This window comes from Channa argus, chromosome 17 (assembly GCF_033026475.1).
Source record: "Channa argus isolate prfri chromosome 17, Channa argus male v1.0, whole genome shotgun sequence".
Taxonomy (NCBI): domain Eukaryota; kingdom Metazoa; phylum Chordata; class Actinopteri; order Anabantiformes; family Channidae; genus Channa; species Channa argus.
The window spans coordinates 10,715,321-10,732,147 of record NC_090213.1 but is presented as its reverse complement, the minus strand read 5'-3'; the positions used below and the strand labels follow the sequence as shown (position 1 = coordinate 10,732,147).

General features: G+C 37.3%; 2 protein-coding genes across 3 annotated transcripts; both read right to left on the bottom strand.

The window, feature by feature from the left end:
- Positions 1 to 1,163: 1,163 nt before the first annotated feature.
- fbxo25 (F-box protein 25) lies at positions 1,164 to 12,434 on the bottom strand. 2 transcript variants are annotated; one of them, XM_067482156.1, is made up of 11 exons: positions 12,296 to 12,434; positions 11,345 to 11,474; positions 7,074 to 7,177; positions 6,718 to 6,767; positions 6,496 to 6,588; positions 6,318 to 6,411; positions 5,634 to 5,818; positions 5,095 to 5,277; positions 4,210 to 4,353; positions 3,187 to 3,213; positions 1,164 to 2,079 (listed from the first exon to the last, which is right to left on the bottom strand). In XM_067482156.1, the coding sequence occupies exons 2-11, from the start codon at positions 11,467 to 11,469 to the stop codon at positions 1,993 to 1,995; spliced, it is 1,092 nt and encodes a 363-aa protein (XP_067338257.1). In that variant the 5' UTR covers positions 11,470 to 11,474; positions 12,296 to 12,434; the 3' UTR covers positions 1,164 to 1,992. The 2 variants fall into 2 exon arrangements, with proteins under 2 accessions (XP_067338257.1, XP_067338258.1); XM_067482157.1 differs by lacking the exon at positions 3,187 to 3,213.
- A 1,199-nt stretch (positions 12,435 to 13,633) lies between these two features.
- Positions 13,634 to 16,519, bottom strand: fam110c (family with sequence similarity 110 member C). The gene has a single exon (XM_067482417.1). The coding sequence runs from the start codon at positions 16,379 to 16,381 to the stop codon at positions 15,347 to 15,349; it is 1,035 nt and encodes a 344-aa protein (XP_067338518.1). The 5' UTR covers positions 16,382 to 16,519; the 3' UTR covers positions 13,634 to 15,346.
- Positions 16,520 to 16,827: the final 308 nt, after the last annotated feature.

Sequence of the window (16,827 nt, the reverse complement as noted above, 5' to 3'; positions counted from 1 at the left end):
GCAGACTGCATCATGGCAGCCAGGAGTGTACACAGATACTGATTCCACTCCCAAGGATTCCTGTATCCTGTATTTATTCATTTAAAAGCTGGGTCACGTTTGCTCAAGGAGAATAAAGACTGTTACACTCTACATCTTTGCAGCCTGGTTTAAATACACAACTTGATTTACTTTGCTTTCAACACTCAGATGCTTTCCGTTGATGGCCAGTTCTCAGAACAAAAACATTCTATGTTTCTCCTTTATCTGCAAGCATTTAAAGCTCTGCACCATTTTTTTTAAATACATTTTAACTAGTTTAGACTGGTAAGACTAGTTTTAACTAGCAAGTCAGCACTTAACTGCCTTTAGAAAACTGCACAAACTGCAAAATTTACTTTGCCCATATTCAATAATGTTTTCGGTGGACATTGCGATCCAGATTCAATGAGTAGTAAAGACAACTTTAAGGAAATTATGTGGAAGAGCTGCTAAGCTGCAGAAGCTGCCGAGAGTTGAGAAGTGTGCACATTCAAAAACTGCAAACGTGGAGGAAAACAGGAAAATGTTGAGGAGATGCAAAAGACAAGGAGAGATAAATATGGAGCAAAGGAGAAAGACAGAAGATGATAAAAAGGAGTAAGTTGCTTCTGGACACTCACAGAAAGAACTGTTAAATTCGGTCAATATATGAGTGACATTTCCTGGAAGAACACAAGAATACCTACGTTTTAAATGTATAATATGTTTATTAAAAATAAAATTGAAGAAGAAAAATTTGATAAAACTGGAAGCTGAGAAGTTAAGAGTGCGTGCGATGTCACCCACTTTAGCTTCACCAACATTTTGCTATACACACTAATGGAGAAGATGAAAAATCACCCGAAAAGTACCTCAAATTAAAAGTATCTATAAATTAAAGTTTTTATGCCGCTTGGCGATACAGGAAGTTTAAGGGAAGTTTTAAGTGCCTCTCATTCATATTCTGGGAAAAGAAAAAGTAACAAAAGTGAAAAGTAATAGCACACGTGCACTAAAAGTGACCTACATTTTGTTATGAAAGTTGAACCGAGTTTCTCTGACAAACTAGAAGATAGGTAGAAGAAGCGACCAAAAAACGACTGTGTTGCACAGCTCTCCCACTAATTATTGCCAATAAACCAGTAGTAAATGAACACTGCATGACAGATTTTTAGAAATATTTAATTATTGTATAGCTGGTTCCTGTCCCATAAAAGTCATGACATAACAAGAGTATTTGAACAGTAAAAGAATATTACAAAAGTTGGAGGAGAGATATAAAACTTCTTTTTGGTCATAAATAATGTTTTACATTTCCTCTGTCCCTGGACACCTCTGACAAAAGTACTAAACACATGTAGAGCTAATGAAGTTTTTGTGACATTATTTTCATTCTGCGTCTTAATTGTACACACAGCACAGCAAGAGTTCACAAAGGATGACATATAGTATGTAAACAGAGACTCAAACATGACATGCTTTTAGTTATTGCAGAGAAATACCACAAAAATAAAACAAAATGCAGAATAGTTTAACCTGATTAAATATACAATTACACGAGTCATCTCATTTTACCAAACTATAAATGTTCACCTTTTGCCCTAAACCTTTACACATTACCTATTATCACATACTGATCATAACCATACTAAAACTCAATTTACAAATAAATCTTTTGAAATAATCATATTGATTTTACATATTATTTTTCATTTTCTGTGAGAAGTAGCCTTTCTTTGTCCAAAAGACAAAAACCTGTGAAAAAAAAGGTAAAACTTCATTATGTTTAAGCATCACCAATATTCTTAAAAACAGCAAACATATACATTTACTCCTATGTATTATGGAAACATTTGTGCGTATAGAAAGAGAAACTTTTTTTTTTTTTAATTCTTTCTCGTGAAGCCCTTTTTATTTGGGTAAGTCCAAGACACAGTCTGGGAGTGGAATGAAGATAAGGACGCTTCGCTTGGAGAACAACACGGAGAAGGTTCAGAACTTGAAGAGGTCGATAAAGTGCTGCGGAGAGATCGGCATGAGACTGTCTGGATCGTTGGCTGTACATGGGTGCCCACAGTCCTGGAATACAGTCCACAACCATATTTTAAAAAAAATTAGAGAAGCCATGTATATGTTGAAACACAGCAATTAGAGATATGACACTGGAGTTAGCTGCATCAGCTGTTAGTAAGTTCAAAGTTGGCCTAATTGTGATCTAAGTGAGTGAGTGAGAATAACTGCACCTTACAAACTATCAATTACACAGAGATTATTTTAACAGGCTGGGAAATAAACTCTGTTCTACCATCACGTTCTAAAGATGATATCACTTATTAACACATCCATCCATTAGAATCATCTACTAAACCTTATGTCCAAACCTTTTTTTGTGCAGTTTTTGCTCTCCATTACCTCTTGAGATAAATATCTTGCTTTTTAGCTGCTAAATGCTTCAGCTAGTCACTAACTTTCTGTCAGCCATTTGGTTGTGGGCTACTGCTGCAGCCAAAGCTAAAACTGTTAAGGTGGAACCAAAATAAAACAAATCAATATAATAATGGGAAACTGCAGAGGCCATTGATAAATCTCTGTAGGTTAATTTCTATTACACGCAAGTAGCCTGTTGATCCACTGTTGAAATAGGTAGCAGTTATGTGGTTAGCGAATGACAGAATACTTCAAACTACAAAAACATTAGAAAAGAACTAAGTGAGGCTTTTTAGGATGCATAATTAGATATTTTGCTTTAATTTTCAAGTGCTTTAGATTTAATATCAGCTTTAATTTTGCAACCTCATTTAGTAATGCAATTATTCTAAACTAGCCAGTAGTTAGTGAAAGAATAACAAATTGTGATAGTTTTACACATGTTTTGTGCAACTGAGCCTAGACAATACTATAAGCATAGAGAAACATTTGTGCTACACTAAATGAAGACTGACATATTTATTTTACAAGAGCTCAACATTTAAAGGAGATTATGATCTGAACTTGTAGTTAGAGGCAGAGAGAAAGAAAGACAGTGTTTACTAAACACACTACAAAACACGATAACATCGAGCGAAACAGAACAGTAAGTCCAAGCTCAGCACATGGAAAAATAGATGTCTTAAATCAGATCATTTGGGAAACATCAGACAAACTGAAGACTGAGCAAACAGCAAGGCACAGTGGGACATGAAGTACCTTGAATAACAAAGCCAGGTGGAGATCCTTAAGGAATCAGGGAGAAAGGAGAAAGTCAGGAGGATAGGCAGGAAGGAAGGGAAACAAGCAAAGAGAGGGATGCAGAAAAGGGCAAAGGTTAAACAGGTTAAACAGTATAGGGACCCAGCTCAGGAGGATAAAAAGATTGTGGGTAGTAAATAAAAATTGCAAAAATAACAAATAGGAATAGGACAGTATATCACTGCACATCGAGATTGTCCCCAAAAGTTAAAAGTTGCTAAAATGTGATATTTGTTGTACACGTGGATAAAGATGAGCTGTCATCCCTGAGGGCAAAACCAATCATTTGTTTGACCTCTGACCGCTACATATACATGTATGAGCTCATGAGCTCACAGAATCCGTTGTATTGGTGCACTATCAGGATTATCAGCAGTGCTGACGTGTGCTTATATGTGTGACTTGTTTGTTTGCCTTTGAGTAAATAGAACAGTATTTTTCTTTTTTGGAAAAACAACGTCACAATCTGCTCTCAAGAATTAAGAGTAAACTGATCAGAAATTAATCTAAGTGAAAGGTAATATGTTTTTTATTAAATATTTAAAGTATAAAGGTAGGATTTCAATTACAATTCAACTAACTAACTAGCTGTCACAGACAGGTACCAGTGTGGAAGAAGCTGTGTGACTGGACCAAAATTTTACTGTGTGTTTCAAATGATAATGGGTGTTTTGTCTCCTTGGCCAAGACAATACAAAGTGTAGTGGTACCAACTTCTAACTTCATTTGACCCTCATGTCTCATCGACATACAATTACATAGATATTAGGTCTGCTTCTACTACTTTACAGAATAGACCTCTGTACAAGGATGAAAGCAAAACCTAAACTAAATCAGTTGAATTTGTAGTGAGCTTTTCTGGTATTATTTACCTCCAATGTAATGTACAACTTGTAATTCACTAGCATTATAAAGAACTGGTACTGACTGCAAGTACTGGTGCTTCCTACATGATAATAATGGAGTTGCAGGTGTGTTTACCTTCCAGAAGAGGATGCTACAGTGTTTACAGAAGTGCAAGGTATCTCCGTACTGCTCTTTCATTGGGTAGTGTTTCTGCAAGGTGAAGTACATCAGCTTCCAGTCTACATTATCAGCCTTGTTACGGACCAAATCCCTACAGAACTACACGCACACGCACACGCACACGCACACACACAAACAGATGGAAAGAAACAGTTTGAAACCACTTTGCATATTTGGGAATGTAATTATAACTGGAACAATGAGTAATTAAATATAATCAAGGACAATTTCTAATTAACCCAGACCTGAGTGACTGTTTGTACATGTGTCCCAGTGTGTGAGTGAAAGAAAGTCAGAGGTGAACTTTGAATAAACTGTGAAAATCCTACCCCCTAGTGGTTCATAACTAAACTACCTAGGATCCTTCTGGGTCAGTCATGTGCAACATGTTAACTGATGTTTAACTGAATAGTTTGTACTCTAATGTACTATACTCTTGTATATTACATAGGGGTCTCTAGCATATTAAGAGCAGCTCCCTGATTCCTGTATTTAATACAGCATCCCAGGAATCTGACATTTACTATGTTCTTGTCATAAGAGGACTTATCCCTTGTGCAGGTTGGTTTTAAGCTAAGAAATTAACATTGTTTGTATTTAGAAGACATAATGTGAGCCATATGTCAGCAGCATGGGACTTTACAGAGTGTAGGTCATCAGTGTGTCGAAAGCACCAACCAAATCCATGGTTCTAATAAGAACCATGAATTTGGTTGTAATTGTAATTTAAGTTGAGTGCATATTTTTTTTAAATTACTGTTAAAATGACAAGTTGAGCTGCAAACTGCAACACACTTATATGTTAATGATGTTTTATGATGTGATATGTTGTTATTTCACCTGTTTGTCTGAGAAGTGAAAGTGGCAAAGTTTCTTCCACAGCGTCCTGTTCTCACTGAGAATGTGCAGGGTTGGCGTGGCCTGTCCCAGGTTGATAATGTCATAAGCATCAGATAACTTGTAGAGGATTTTGTTTTGCATGTGCAGTGGCAAGTCACTTAATAACATGCCATTGCAAATTTGCTGCAATAATGAAAAAAATCATAAACAAAATTAGAGTTGAACTGCACAGGTAAATTGACTTAGTGTAAAGATATATATAGTCATGTTATCCTGAGGCTGACATGTAACAGTACACATACACACAAACTTCTTTTCAAAACAATTCACAAATATACACAACAGGAGCAACTTGGATTTTAGTGTCATATCCAAGGACAATTTAACGTGTGAACGACTGAAATCAGGGATTGAACGAACAACTGTGTGACCAACCCTGCGGTCAGTTGATAAACTACTGTCTCCTGAGCCACATTACATGCACACATGTACAGTTCACCCATGCATATTCTCAACATACACACATCCAATTTCTCTACCTTGGGGATTTGGAGGTTGTTGAGCTGTTGCTGCCATTTAAGGATGGTCTCCAGTCGGCACAACCAGATGTTGACGTTACCCACGAGGACACACCTGCCCACATGGACAGTCAGGCTGTGCAGAGTGGAACTCAGGTCCTGCAGTAGTTCCTTGACAAGGCGAGGATTGTAATGATCTTCTAGGACTAGATCCCCCCCCACAAAAAACATAAACAATGGAAAATAGACATTTCAAAAAGAAGCAAACCTATAGATAAATACTTATTAGGTTCAGTGCTGAAAGTAGCTATTATTTGTCTTACAGCCACTTTGACAAAAACCACAAAAACATTGCTGAAAAGAATGATTAAGGTACTTAACAACCATAGTTTTGTTAAAACACTGTAAGATTTTAAGGGGATTTAAAACCCTGTTTCATCATATACAGTACATGTGGCAGACTGAACCTCAGCTGAGTTCTGTTCGCTGCTTCAGCAAGCAACACAACCCCATAATGACAGAGCACACTAGATCTACAGGTTTTGTGGTCAGACATTCAATGCAGTAACACTGACGAGACAAAGGAGTAAATAAAAAGAGTTAACCTCTGGTTAATAAGTGATTTTTATGTTAAATACAAATCTTCATTAACTAATACTAATCACAGGCTTAGGCCTCTGAAAACATGTTATATATAACCCTTACCCTTCCGTACAATCTTTTCCAGTATATTAAAATAGTTTTTCTGGGCAGCTCCGCTTAAAGATGTCAGCTGAGATCTGGCTATAAGCTGGAAAAGCTGTGAAAGAGAAACAGTCACACGATAAGAGGAAGCACATTTTTAAAAAGATTATTTTTCAACTTTTTGCTAATCAACGCTCACTTTTGCAACATAGTTGAATCTTCTCAAGTCCTGAATAGCACTGGAAAAGTCTAGACGGTTGAGGGCTTCACCAAGGGTGCAGTAACCATGTCTCTGCAAGTAAACAGGCACACATGCACACTTACTGTTTTAAGTTTTAAAATGACAATAAACAAAGATGTTTCAATCAACTTCCAGTAACTCCTTTAATGCAAACATTCTGGAAATTGCTCCAGCACTTACTTCTTTTGTGCTCCCTTTTTGCACGTAAATCCATTTATCCGTGAAAACAACTGGAGAAAGAAAACAATCACAATAACTTACTGTAAATGTACACAATGGATAATGAGGGGACAAATAAAAGTACCTTTGCAATTTAATGCAAACCAATAATACACAATTTGAGCAAATGTGATCTTTGTTAATATGACTATAAATTCTATACTTTTATGTACTATTTTGTTAGAGCTGTGTATTAAAGGGGTTCATTTGTGATTTATTTGAAAGTATTTATTGTCGAATCTGAATCTGAAATGTATCTGTTTTCATACCACAAACTAGTCACAAAAACAACATTATTGTCCATTGCTCAAACTCACACTGAGATTTGGTGTTATTGTTGTATAGGTCTTTTTTCCTCTTTGTTGTGGTGAGCTCACAGACATCTTCAACAAACAGATTTTCTTTGTTGTGGCTGCAGAGCCTGTTTAGACAGAAAAATCACGAGAAAAATGTGTTAATAAAACTTCATGTGAATGTGACCAATGCACCTAACAAGCAATATCAATGTTAGAAACCACTTTTTACTGAAGTCCTGTATTAACACCAACGCAAAATGCTACTATATTTTGTGGTAAAGAGTGTGAGTTAATGTAAAGTTCTTTGGCCCAAAACCTAGTGATGTGATGATTTGTAGCCTACCACAAATGGAAAGAGACCCAGACCAACCAGAATGTGACGTTATAGTATTTCATAGTGTGTCTGCTGTAATGGAAGAAACATGGCAGATGCCAGACATATATCAGGGTCTGAGAGGCAGAATTATAGAAGTGACTCAGACAGTATTTTCCCATGCAAAACATTCTGAGATCTTGATACATTATGAGATGTCTATCTAATGTTATTTCTGGAAGACATTCTGGGCCTGGTTGCTTGATGGTGGCCTTGTTGTTTGTCATAAAATGAATCTTGACATTTTGGCAGCTGACCTGAGGTTTGACATGTTGACATAGGAAGCTTTAAATGGCTCAACATCAACAGAAGCAAAAAATGTTATGTATGTTTAGGCATAACAGTCTTTTTGTCTATATTTATGGATGTGGTGCTGGAGCTAAGCAAGTCAGTTTGACACTAAACTTAGAATCTCTCTCTGCTCATTTCTCTCTTTGCTGTGGAACCTTACCACATCTACACACACCTGGACAAGCCTGGGGGGTCTGCAAGGATTATGTTCTTTAACTGCTAAAGTGCTTTTAACACAATCCAGCCTTTCCTGCAGGGGGAGAAATTGAAAAGCATGCTCGTTGAAACCCCATGGTTGCCTGGATTTTCGACTACCTCACTGACCAACCCCAGTATGTCCGTCTGCAGAACTGTTTGTCTGACACTGTGACCTGCAGCACAGGTGCTCCCCAAGGGACAGGTTTATCTCCTTTTCCCGTCACCCTGTATACCTCTGACTTTATGTACAACTCAAGTCCTGCCACCTTCAGAAGTTTTCTGATGACACTGCGGTTGTTGGATGTGTCCAGGGTGGAGATATCACTGAGCATCAATTAGTGGTGGACACTTTTTTTAACTGGTTTGAGCACAATCATCTCCAGCTGTGACTGAGAGGAGAATGTTGTTAAAATGCCTTTCAGTACTGGACAATACCTCCCAACCAATCCATTGCATGCTGGCTGCACAGAAGAGCACTTTCAGCCAGTGATTGAGTCAATCACAGTAAAGTGCTTCACAGCTGACCCAGCTAGTGCCTCTAGCTGGGTTTGTTTCTTACTTATTGATCAGTAGATCAGTAACAAGACAACAAAATGTCCCTATGGAATCAATAAAGTAGTTTGCATACCATGGATATATTCTGTTTATAAGATTCAGATGCTGTATAAAATATTCACCTAAACATACTATTGGGTAAAGAAACTACTTTAGAATTTCTCCAGCAATAGTGAAGACATAGCTTTACTTTTCTGACTGCAAAGACTCAGTCACACTGAATTACAAGTGAGGAATGCAATAGCCTGGGTGCTTTACACAGGTTGCACGCAGTGCACCACCTCCTCAGAGCCAATAAAAGACATGATGGAGCAGCAGGGAACTTCAGAAGCCTTTGTGGATGTTTAAGCTATACCCCCAAAATACATGAAAGCAGAAGCAGAAAGAGGGAAGTCAGTATGAACAAGGAAGAAAACAACTGATGGGTATTACATTACAATGTCATTGACCATCATAATGGTCTGCTTTCTTTGAATGAACCTCAGCCACATGAAGTCATTGGCCATACTGTCTTGAGTTTGTGGTTTGGACAGCTGCCAATCTGAAGAGATTGTGTCATAGTGTATTGTCTGTTGTCATGTCCTTTTCTTTTTAGTGAGACAACCGCAGACAAACAAATGTGATACTGTGAGGTACTGCTGGTTGATCAATAAAAAAGGAACAATGTGCCCTTGAGAGAGATATCCCGAGATGGTGCTGCCATTCCACTCTTAACAAATTCAACAGCAGAAGAACAACACTGTAAATGAGGCTTAGTCAGGAACTGAGAGGTGGATCTTTCTTTTAAGCAGCATTACAGTTTTGAGCCTTTTGAGAGTTATATATAAATTTGGAATGCAATTATTCAGAACAAAAGTTTGTTCATTTTAAGATGGCTGATATTAAGCTGGAAAATAAGTCAACATTGGAAACTATTAAAGGGTGAGTGAGGATAGGCAAATAGCTCAACCAAATGTTAAGCATTTTCAATTTAAACAAATACTAAAACAAGTAAAACAACACAAACTATTTGAAGAAGAAGTAAGCATTATGTGACCACTCATGACCAGTTGGCAAACTTAAAAACATTATGTTTCCTGTAGATAAAAAGGCGAGTCCTCCAGCTGGGAGAAAACCCAGCCTGCCCACAGTGCAGACCAGAAAGACTAAAATAGCAGAATGTGTTTTACTTTAGCTGGTCTCAACAACCAGGGGTCATTAAAGTCTTTCAATTCGCCTTAGGGATGATTAGTATTATCAAAGCACACAACAGACATTGTTTTACTTGAAGGGTATTCTTGTGTGTCTCTGTCAAAAGAACTGGTATGTTAACATTCATCACACAAGTACAAGCAAACACTTATGAAACAGAATTGATGTGTCACACCAGCTGCAAATGATCAAAAGTATCTACTCAACATGCAAGAACTTAAAGTCTAACAATACATATTGGTGCCGATCAGGCACAAATCTTCTTGCAGGACATTTTTTTTGTTCAGAAACAATAATGTGTGATTTTTTATGATGGAATAGTTTGCACAACTAAGTTAACCTAATGCTCACACACACACACACACACACACACACACACACACACACACACACACACACACACACACACACACACACACACACACACACACACACACACACACACACACACACACACACACACACACACACACACACACACACACACACACACACACACACACACACACACACACACACAGCATCTGATATTCATATATGGATTTAAAGAGAGGTGAAAAATACACAACATATATGTGAACTCAAATACTTCATTCTCCATAATGATATTGTGAACATACATATTGTTTGGATTGAATCTTTAAGTCAGATAAACTGACTTGTTGGTCTCATGTAAAATTACTGTCGAGTTTCACAACCATACCCTATAATAAACTCTGTAACCATAATGCTCCTCTGGCATCAACAACAGGCCGCAATTGTGGGATGTTAATCACCCCATCAAAGACTCTCTGCTATGGCCCTGATAAGAGTTGGATGAATTATTGTCTCTCTGTCATTATGTACCTGTGGCCTTATCTGAGCAATTTTAGTTCCAAACCTTAATTATTTACACACTTAAGACTAAGTCACTTCCTCCTTTTTCTCCTGGTTTATTAAACATATCAGAGCTAAATAACAGTTTGTATTTTTTGAACTTCAGCTTAATCTGGTTTACAGTCAGACATTCATACAAGCTCTAGTTTACTAAAATGCATTGAACTGCAACAACAATTCATCAACAAAGATGGTCTCTACTCACTACTCAAGCATCAGAGTATCATGGTGGCCTATACTGAGGTGTTTATTACACTAACCATCTAATGGCAACACAATCCCATTATTGCACATCTAACCCCATCTATATCTCTTATTTTCCTGTTAAGTCATTACTGTCCTCCAAAAATTCCACAAAAAAATATGTTTTTCATGCGAAACAGAAAGTATCATATAACTAAGGCAATATTTACAGTGCACCTTGGCAGTCACTCAGCTTTAACCAGACTGCTTTTGAACAGAGTTGCAAAGAATTTTAGTTACGAATGTAAATGAAAGACTCATAACACTTCTCTAGAATAAGCGAAAAAGCCTTGGGAACAGTTTTGTTTCTTGTAAAGTACTTATTTTCTTATGCAGTTAGTTAACCTTAGAAGTCTTGAACAGTTTTGTGTTTACCTTAATAAACCACATTAATAGAGGTTTATCATTTAACCAATCATGTGTTTTGAGCACATCAGCGTGATTGTGAAATCCTAAGGTTTTACTGTAACCTAAAATGGTAAATCAGTGTCTCATTTACTACCGCTGGTATAACAATGCCATATAAGGCAGATTTAGGCGACAAGTCAACAAGTTATGTTCTTACACTTCTAAGTCGATCTCTCTGTTGTCCTCCAACTCATGCCCAAATAAAACAATCCTCTTCCAGCCATGCTCAGTCTTTGTCCAGCTCCATCCTGGCGACCTCCAGTCCTTACCCAAGAATGGCATTTTAGCTGAGGAAGACAAAAGGCAGAGAGGGTTTGTATCCTTCTGTCCTTTGGCTATCTTAGACCTAAATAATGTGTTAAGAATCTAAATACCTGAAAAGTACAGTTACTAATGTAATTCTTAATTCTTTAGAGCTAAAAAGCGTATTTTTCTGTTGACCACATTCATGTCCTCATGTAAAAATTCTGGCCACTTAAGGTGAATTGGAGAAATTCAAACCTCAAAACGAAACATTCAAAGTTGAACAACCTGCTGCTGAGAATAATAAATGAATCAGGTAACATTTAGTCAGTCATTTGATTCCCAGAGAAGCTCAAATGAGTGACTGGGAACCCAGGACAATTTGCACCAATAGAAACTGCCTTTAAAATTAAAGTAAAGTATTTATTCTAATGTCAATGTCAATGATGTAATGTCAGTTCACCTGGAATTAAAATAAAAAATCTTTAATAGTAATAATAATTTTTATTGTTTCCATAGCTACATTAACTATGACAGCAAGAAGCCATTAGGCCAACAGTTACGTGCTATAAATATAGAGATACATAGATAGATAGATAATTGTATATATTTCATTATATGCAAAATGACTAAGCCAAAGCGCTTTTCCATAACACCTAGCAACGACTATGGCGCATTTACCGGGGACATCTGAACAATAACAGCGTCGTTTGACATCAAGTTGTTTCAACACTTAACGGTCCCAAATGATGGTAAGATGAAGCTGTCAATCGATTTTACGTATATATTTATGTCCTAAAGACTTTCAAGAAGCTCTTCGTCATTATAAGACTAACGAGAGTTTATGCAAAATGGCTAAACAAACCTTAATAGGCAAGCAACTCCTTTGTGTATCCTCTGTCTGCTTATTCTGTTCCCTGCTTGTCGTTGACGGAAGTAAACACACTGCATATTAGGGGATTCGTTCACACCCCCTGCTGCTTTCTGATTGGACGTTACGTCAGAATTTATCTTGTTGCTACCCTGGGTCTTGTTCTGTGATTGGATGCCATCGGGTGTCAATCACTTTCTTTTATTATCCTTTTCTGTTTAGTTGGGACTTTCTTCCACACGTGACAGAGAACTGCGCACATGTACTTGTGTTTTGATTTTGATGGGGGATGGGGACTTGACTACTGGACAACTGTGTTAGTGAAGAAATGGTTATTAGGGAATATTTCTAAAACAATAAAATATCACTAATATGAGCACGCCTTAAAACTAATAAATATTAACATATTATTATTGATATTATCGATAATTTTGTAGATGACCTTGCGGGTTTTTTTTATTGTGGGAACTCCTTGACTTGCTCAAGTCTGCAGCTCTGGTTTTTATGCATGCTCATCTGTGAGAAGACCGTTGGAATAGCAATTTCTTTTATTTACTTTTTTGATGTGTGCTGAAGACATTTAGGTTTAAGATCAATTGATAGATAATAAATTAAAGTTCTAAATAACAACATTTGATGGTATTGGTAAGTCTGTTTGATGTGTCAGTACCACTGCATTGCATGTTTTTATGACTCTTATTTTAAATGTAAAACATATCAACTTTCCTGATGGATAACAAAATAAGCATAATAAATACAACTGCCTTGCCTTTCTCAGATTAAGAAAAAAAAAGCCTTAAGCTGTGTATCAAAAATCCACACAGACTGATTTGTATGTAGTAATTGTCCATCTGGGTATTTTTGTATGTTGTTTCATTATAGTTGTTTCATCTGTTGTCTTTGACTGTCCAGCAACATAGCAACATTCCTATATTATTATAGTCAGTAGGTTCAGTCTTCTTGTTAGATGCTGCCCCCCTTTGGACTCCATACAGTAAATTCAAAATATTTTCAGTGACTACAGACACTGAAGTACTGTTTACTGTAGAGAGAGTTGTTATTGGTTCACATACTATGTATACATGTACATGTATTATTAAAATCAATTGGGATTAAGGTAAATGTTTTTTGCAAGGTTTTACAAATGTTTTTTTCATATTAAACCCACCAAAGTTTTATTATAATGAAAAAGGAAGCCTGCTGGATATCCATTAAGCAAAAGCTAATTTTATCCTACTACCTGCCCTAATTGTAAGATGATGTGCACACAGCTATTCAACATGGTTATTATGAATTTTTTAAAAAAAGCAACAATAACATTGTAAGACATTTGTTTAAAACTTTATTTGTGTAACAGGTTTACAATACTTCGGAGAAAACACCAAAAATGGCAAAACCATCCTTGAGCGAGGGATAAACTCTGGTTTTGGTTGGAAGTTATTTGACTTTGCAGCAATTTCCGACTATGGCAAAGCTGTCTGCGAGTATAGAAACACTTTGACACAATACAATCCCAAAACAAGAAGCAACAGGTCCAATGCTTAAATGCAAGTAGTGTACATTTTTTCAGTCACTCCACTACATTTCTGTACAGGTTGAATTACACAGGCCACTGGTAAGACAAGAGTTTTTTTTTTTTTTACTTCAACCGAACATTTAAAAGAAAGTTCAAGTTCTGGCTACAGACAAGCAGAGACATGACATAACTTGCCCTAAAGTGAAACAGTCTTTTGGGTTTCTAGAAGCATAAAAGGCATGTCCACACCATGCGTGTAACAGAGTGTTGTGTATACAGAGACATATACTGTGTATTGTTTCTGCATGTGTGAGTGGGTGGCAATTATATTTACCAGTAGTACATTTTGAAAATTTTGTTTGTAAAGTTTGCTATAATCTGCCCTCTGTCTATAATTTGCCTTCGTACAACTTGTGTTAATCACTGATCACAGCCTCTCAGCTTTAATCAGCAACAGCAGTTGGCTAAAAAGAGAGAGAAAGTGATTAAAAGACAAAGCAGACAAAGATTGGAAGGGAAGTGGAGATACAGTTACAATGGTTCATTGGACTTAAGCCTATCAGATTATTAGGCACATTCCTCTCACTTAAGATTCAGGGACTGACTGAGTAGTTGCCTGGAAAATAATCAGGTCTTACAAGCCTTTCAATTTGGCTGCAGTTAAATCAAATGACTAAACCAGTTTCTTTACTCCCAATAAGAACCACTTGACCAGAATAATATGTGAGGCACATAAGGACAACAGCTTTCTATGGACATTTGTATCCCAAGCTGTTGCCTCCTGTATATACAGTCAAGTGCAAAAGTTAGCACCCTCTTATTTTGAAAGAAAAGACTAAAATAAATAATTTTTTCCCTCAACATAATATTTAATGCACAATTAGCTATTACAAATGTTTCTCCATCGAAATTAATTAAAGTCATTTTTTTAATCATAAAGGGGGACGCAGATGTTTGAACATTTTAAATTGTCATTATTATATACACTCCTTTACCACTTTTATTTCTTTTGACGAGTAAAGAACATTTGTACTATCTGAATGTGCAATCATCATGTTAGGTTTGGGGTTAAGCTTGCATCCCCTTACTCGGGGCAGATCTAGAAAGTTTGCTAGAGTGGTGGACAAAAGGTAAAAAATTGTTCACAGGATGAGAAATGCTGGGAAAATACATTTGTTTGTATCTGCCACTGTTTGTGTAGGTGTTTCTAAGTCCTTGCCTGACCCCACTGTGACACAGAACACAGTCATGTGTGCAGGTTTGAACAGAATCAAACATGCTAAATCTGAATTTTGTAATCAGAAGTGTTAGCTGGAATTGGCTCAACCAGACATGTAGCATGTGATTAAAACAGAACCCATACTATACATTACAGTAGAGACATGAGCCCAAGAGTTAATTTTTTTCGAAACCCAAAACTGGGAATAGGATGTCCAGAGTGACAAAATGTGTTTTCATGTGTCGTTAACAATATGTGATACATAAAATTGGTATTATGTAAGGGGTTTGGTAGAAAAAAAATGGTTATCTCAGTGTAGATCCCGTAATGTTTTCCCAGTCTCTACGGCATTCTTGCAGCTGTATAGCCATTTAATAATCCGTGCATTGCGTTCAATAACTGATGTCCCCTGACGTATCTTTTCCTGTACATCATCTTCCAACAGTTTATCGCTGTCGCCACTGCTTTTGGAGAAGCCTCCGTCTGATGTGGAGACGCTGACACTCCGAATGTTTATTGCAATTTCATCTGAGTGTGCAGAGAAGTTCTCTTTCCCCAAAGAGTCAATGACTTCACTGTCCAGCCCACAGTATTTAAAAAAACCATCAAAGTCTGCAAAGTTTTTGGAGTACCTAGAGCTAATATCGGAGTGAGAACGGCTGACCCCTTTTCCAGACCTCCCTTCAACCTCAGGTACAGTTAAGAGACCAGGTGTCATTTTTGTCCCAGAATCACTGTGTTCAGTGCTGTACTTTTCTGCTAATCCATTCTTCCTTCTTTCTGACTGAGAAAAAACTACATGTAGGCTGCATTCCTTTGCTGTTCCCTCAGGTGTGGTGATTTTTTCCTGGTTTCCTTTAGACTCACACTCCTTATCTGCGCCCTCAGGTAATACAACATTTATATTCACAGAGTTGAGCAGCAGCTTACGAGCTATAGGGTGTTTCCTGGCATTTGCTGCACCTTTTACTAAGTCACATTTCTGTCTGTAAAGTAGTAGAGAGTCTGGTCTTTTTTTGGAGCTGGACTGACGTACCTGTACAGGTGAGCAGATTTGAGCACATCTTGTAGCGTCTGTTGAGCTAGTTGCTGTGACAAGAATACCTCCATGTTTTGAGCTCTGGTTAGAAGATCCTGTGCTGCTCACAGAAGCTGATCCAAGACTGATTACTGGCTCCTGACTTGAGTTTACCACCTGGTGGCTTTTGACATATTTTAGTTTACTTGCAGCGAGTCTCTCCACAGCACTGACACGTCCTTTTGTCTCACTCTCAAGTTCCATTTGCTTTCGAAGGTATTCAGGACCCTTCACCAAGATTTTTGTGGTACCACTGGTTTTCTCCATTGTGGTTTGAAATCAAAATCCAAATCAGTTATTTCCAAAGACTGGGTATCCTAGTGTGGTAGTGTGTGGTCTCTCTGAAGTGAAAGATTCCATTCAAGCCTGTTCTTTGCCTGAACACATATCACAATAGGAGAATTCACCTTGTCTGTTCAAACACACATCATTTTACCCCACCCATCCTGTGCAAGGCTAGTTTTAACCAAACCCACGTCTGTTCAAAGTACACCTGATACCATCATAAGTAAGAGCCCTGTAAGCTGACACTCTTTTATCCTTGTTTTATCCTTGTAGCCCAACAAAAACGTTACATTATCTCCTCCAAGAAAACCAGTTTCAGATTTTATTTTAGTCATTACTATTTTACTGACTCTTTTTTCAGAGAAACAGACTCAGGAAATAGGCTTGGCATTCTTTACAGTGGTAATGTTGCACAGTTGTTTACTCCA

Bases quoted from the DNA above. Each gene is read 5' to 3' on its own strand.
- fbxo25 (XM_067482156.1), bottom strand. From the start codon at position 11,469: ATGCCATTCTTGGGTAAGGACTGGAGGTCGCCAGGATGGAGCTGGACA. The intron at 5,278-5,633 runs GTAGAGAAATTG...TCATTATTGCAG, and splicing joins ACAACCTCCAAATCCCCAAG to CAAATTTGCAATGGCATGTT. The intron at 4,354-5,094 runs GTGAAATAACAA...GTGTGCGTGTAG, and splicing joins TTCACTTCTCAGACAAACAG to TTCTGTAGGGATTTGGTCCG.
- fam110c (XM_067482417.1), bottom strand. From the start codon at position 16,381: ATGGAGAAAACCAGTGGTACCACAAAAATCTTGGTGAAGGGTCCTGAA.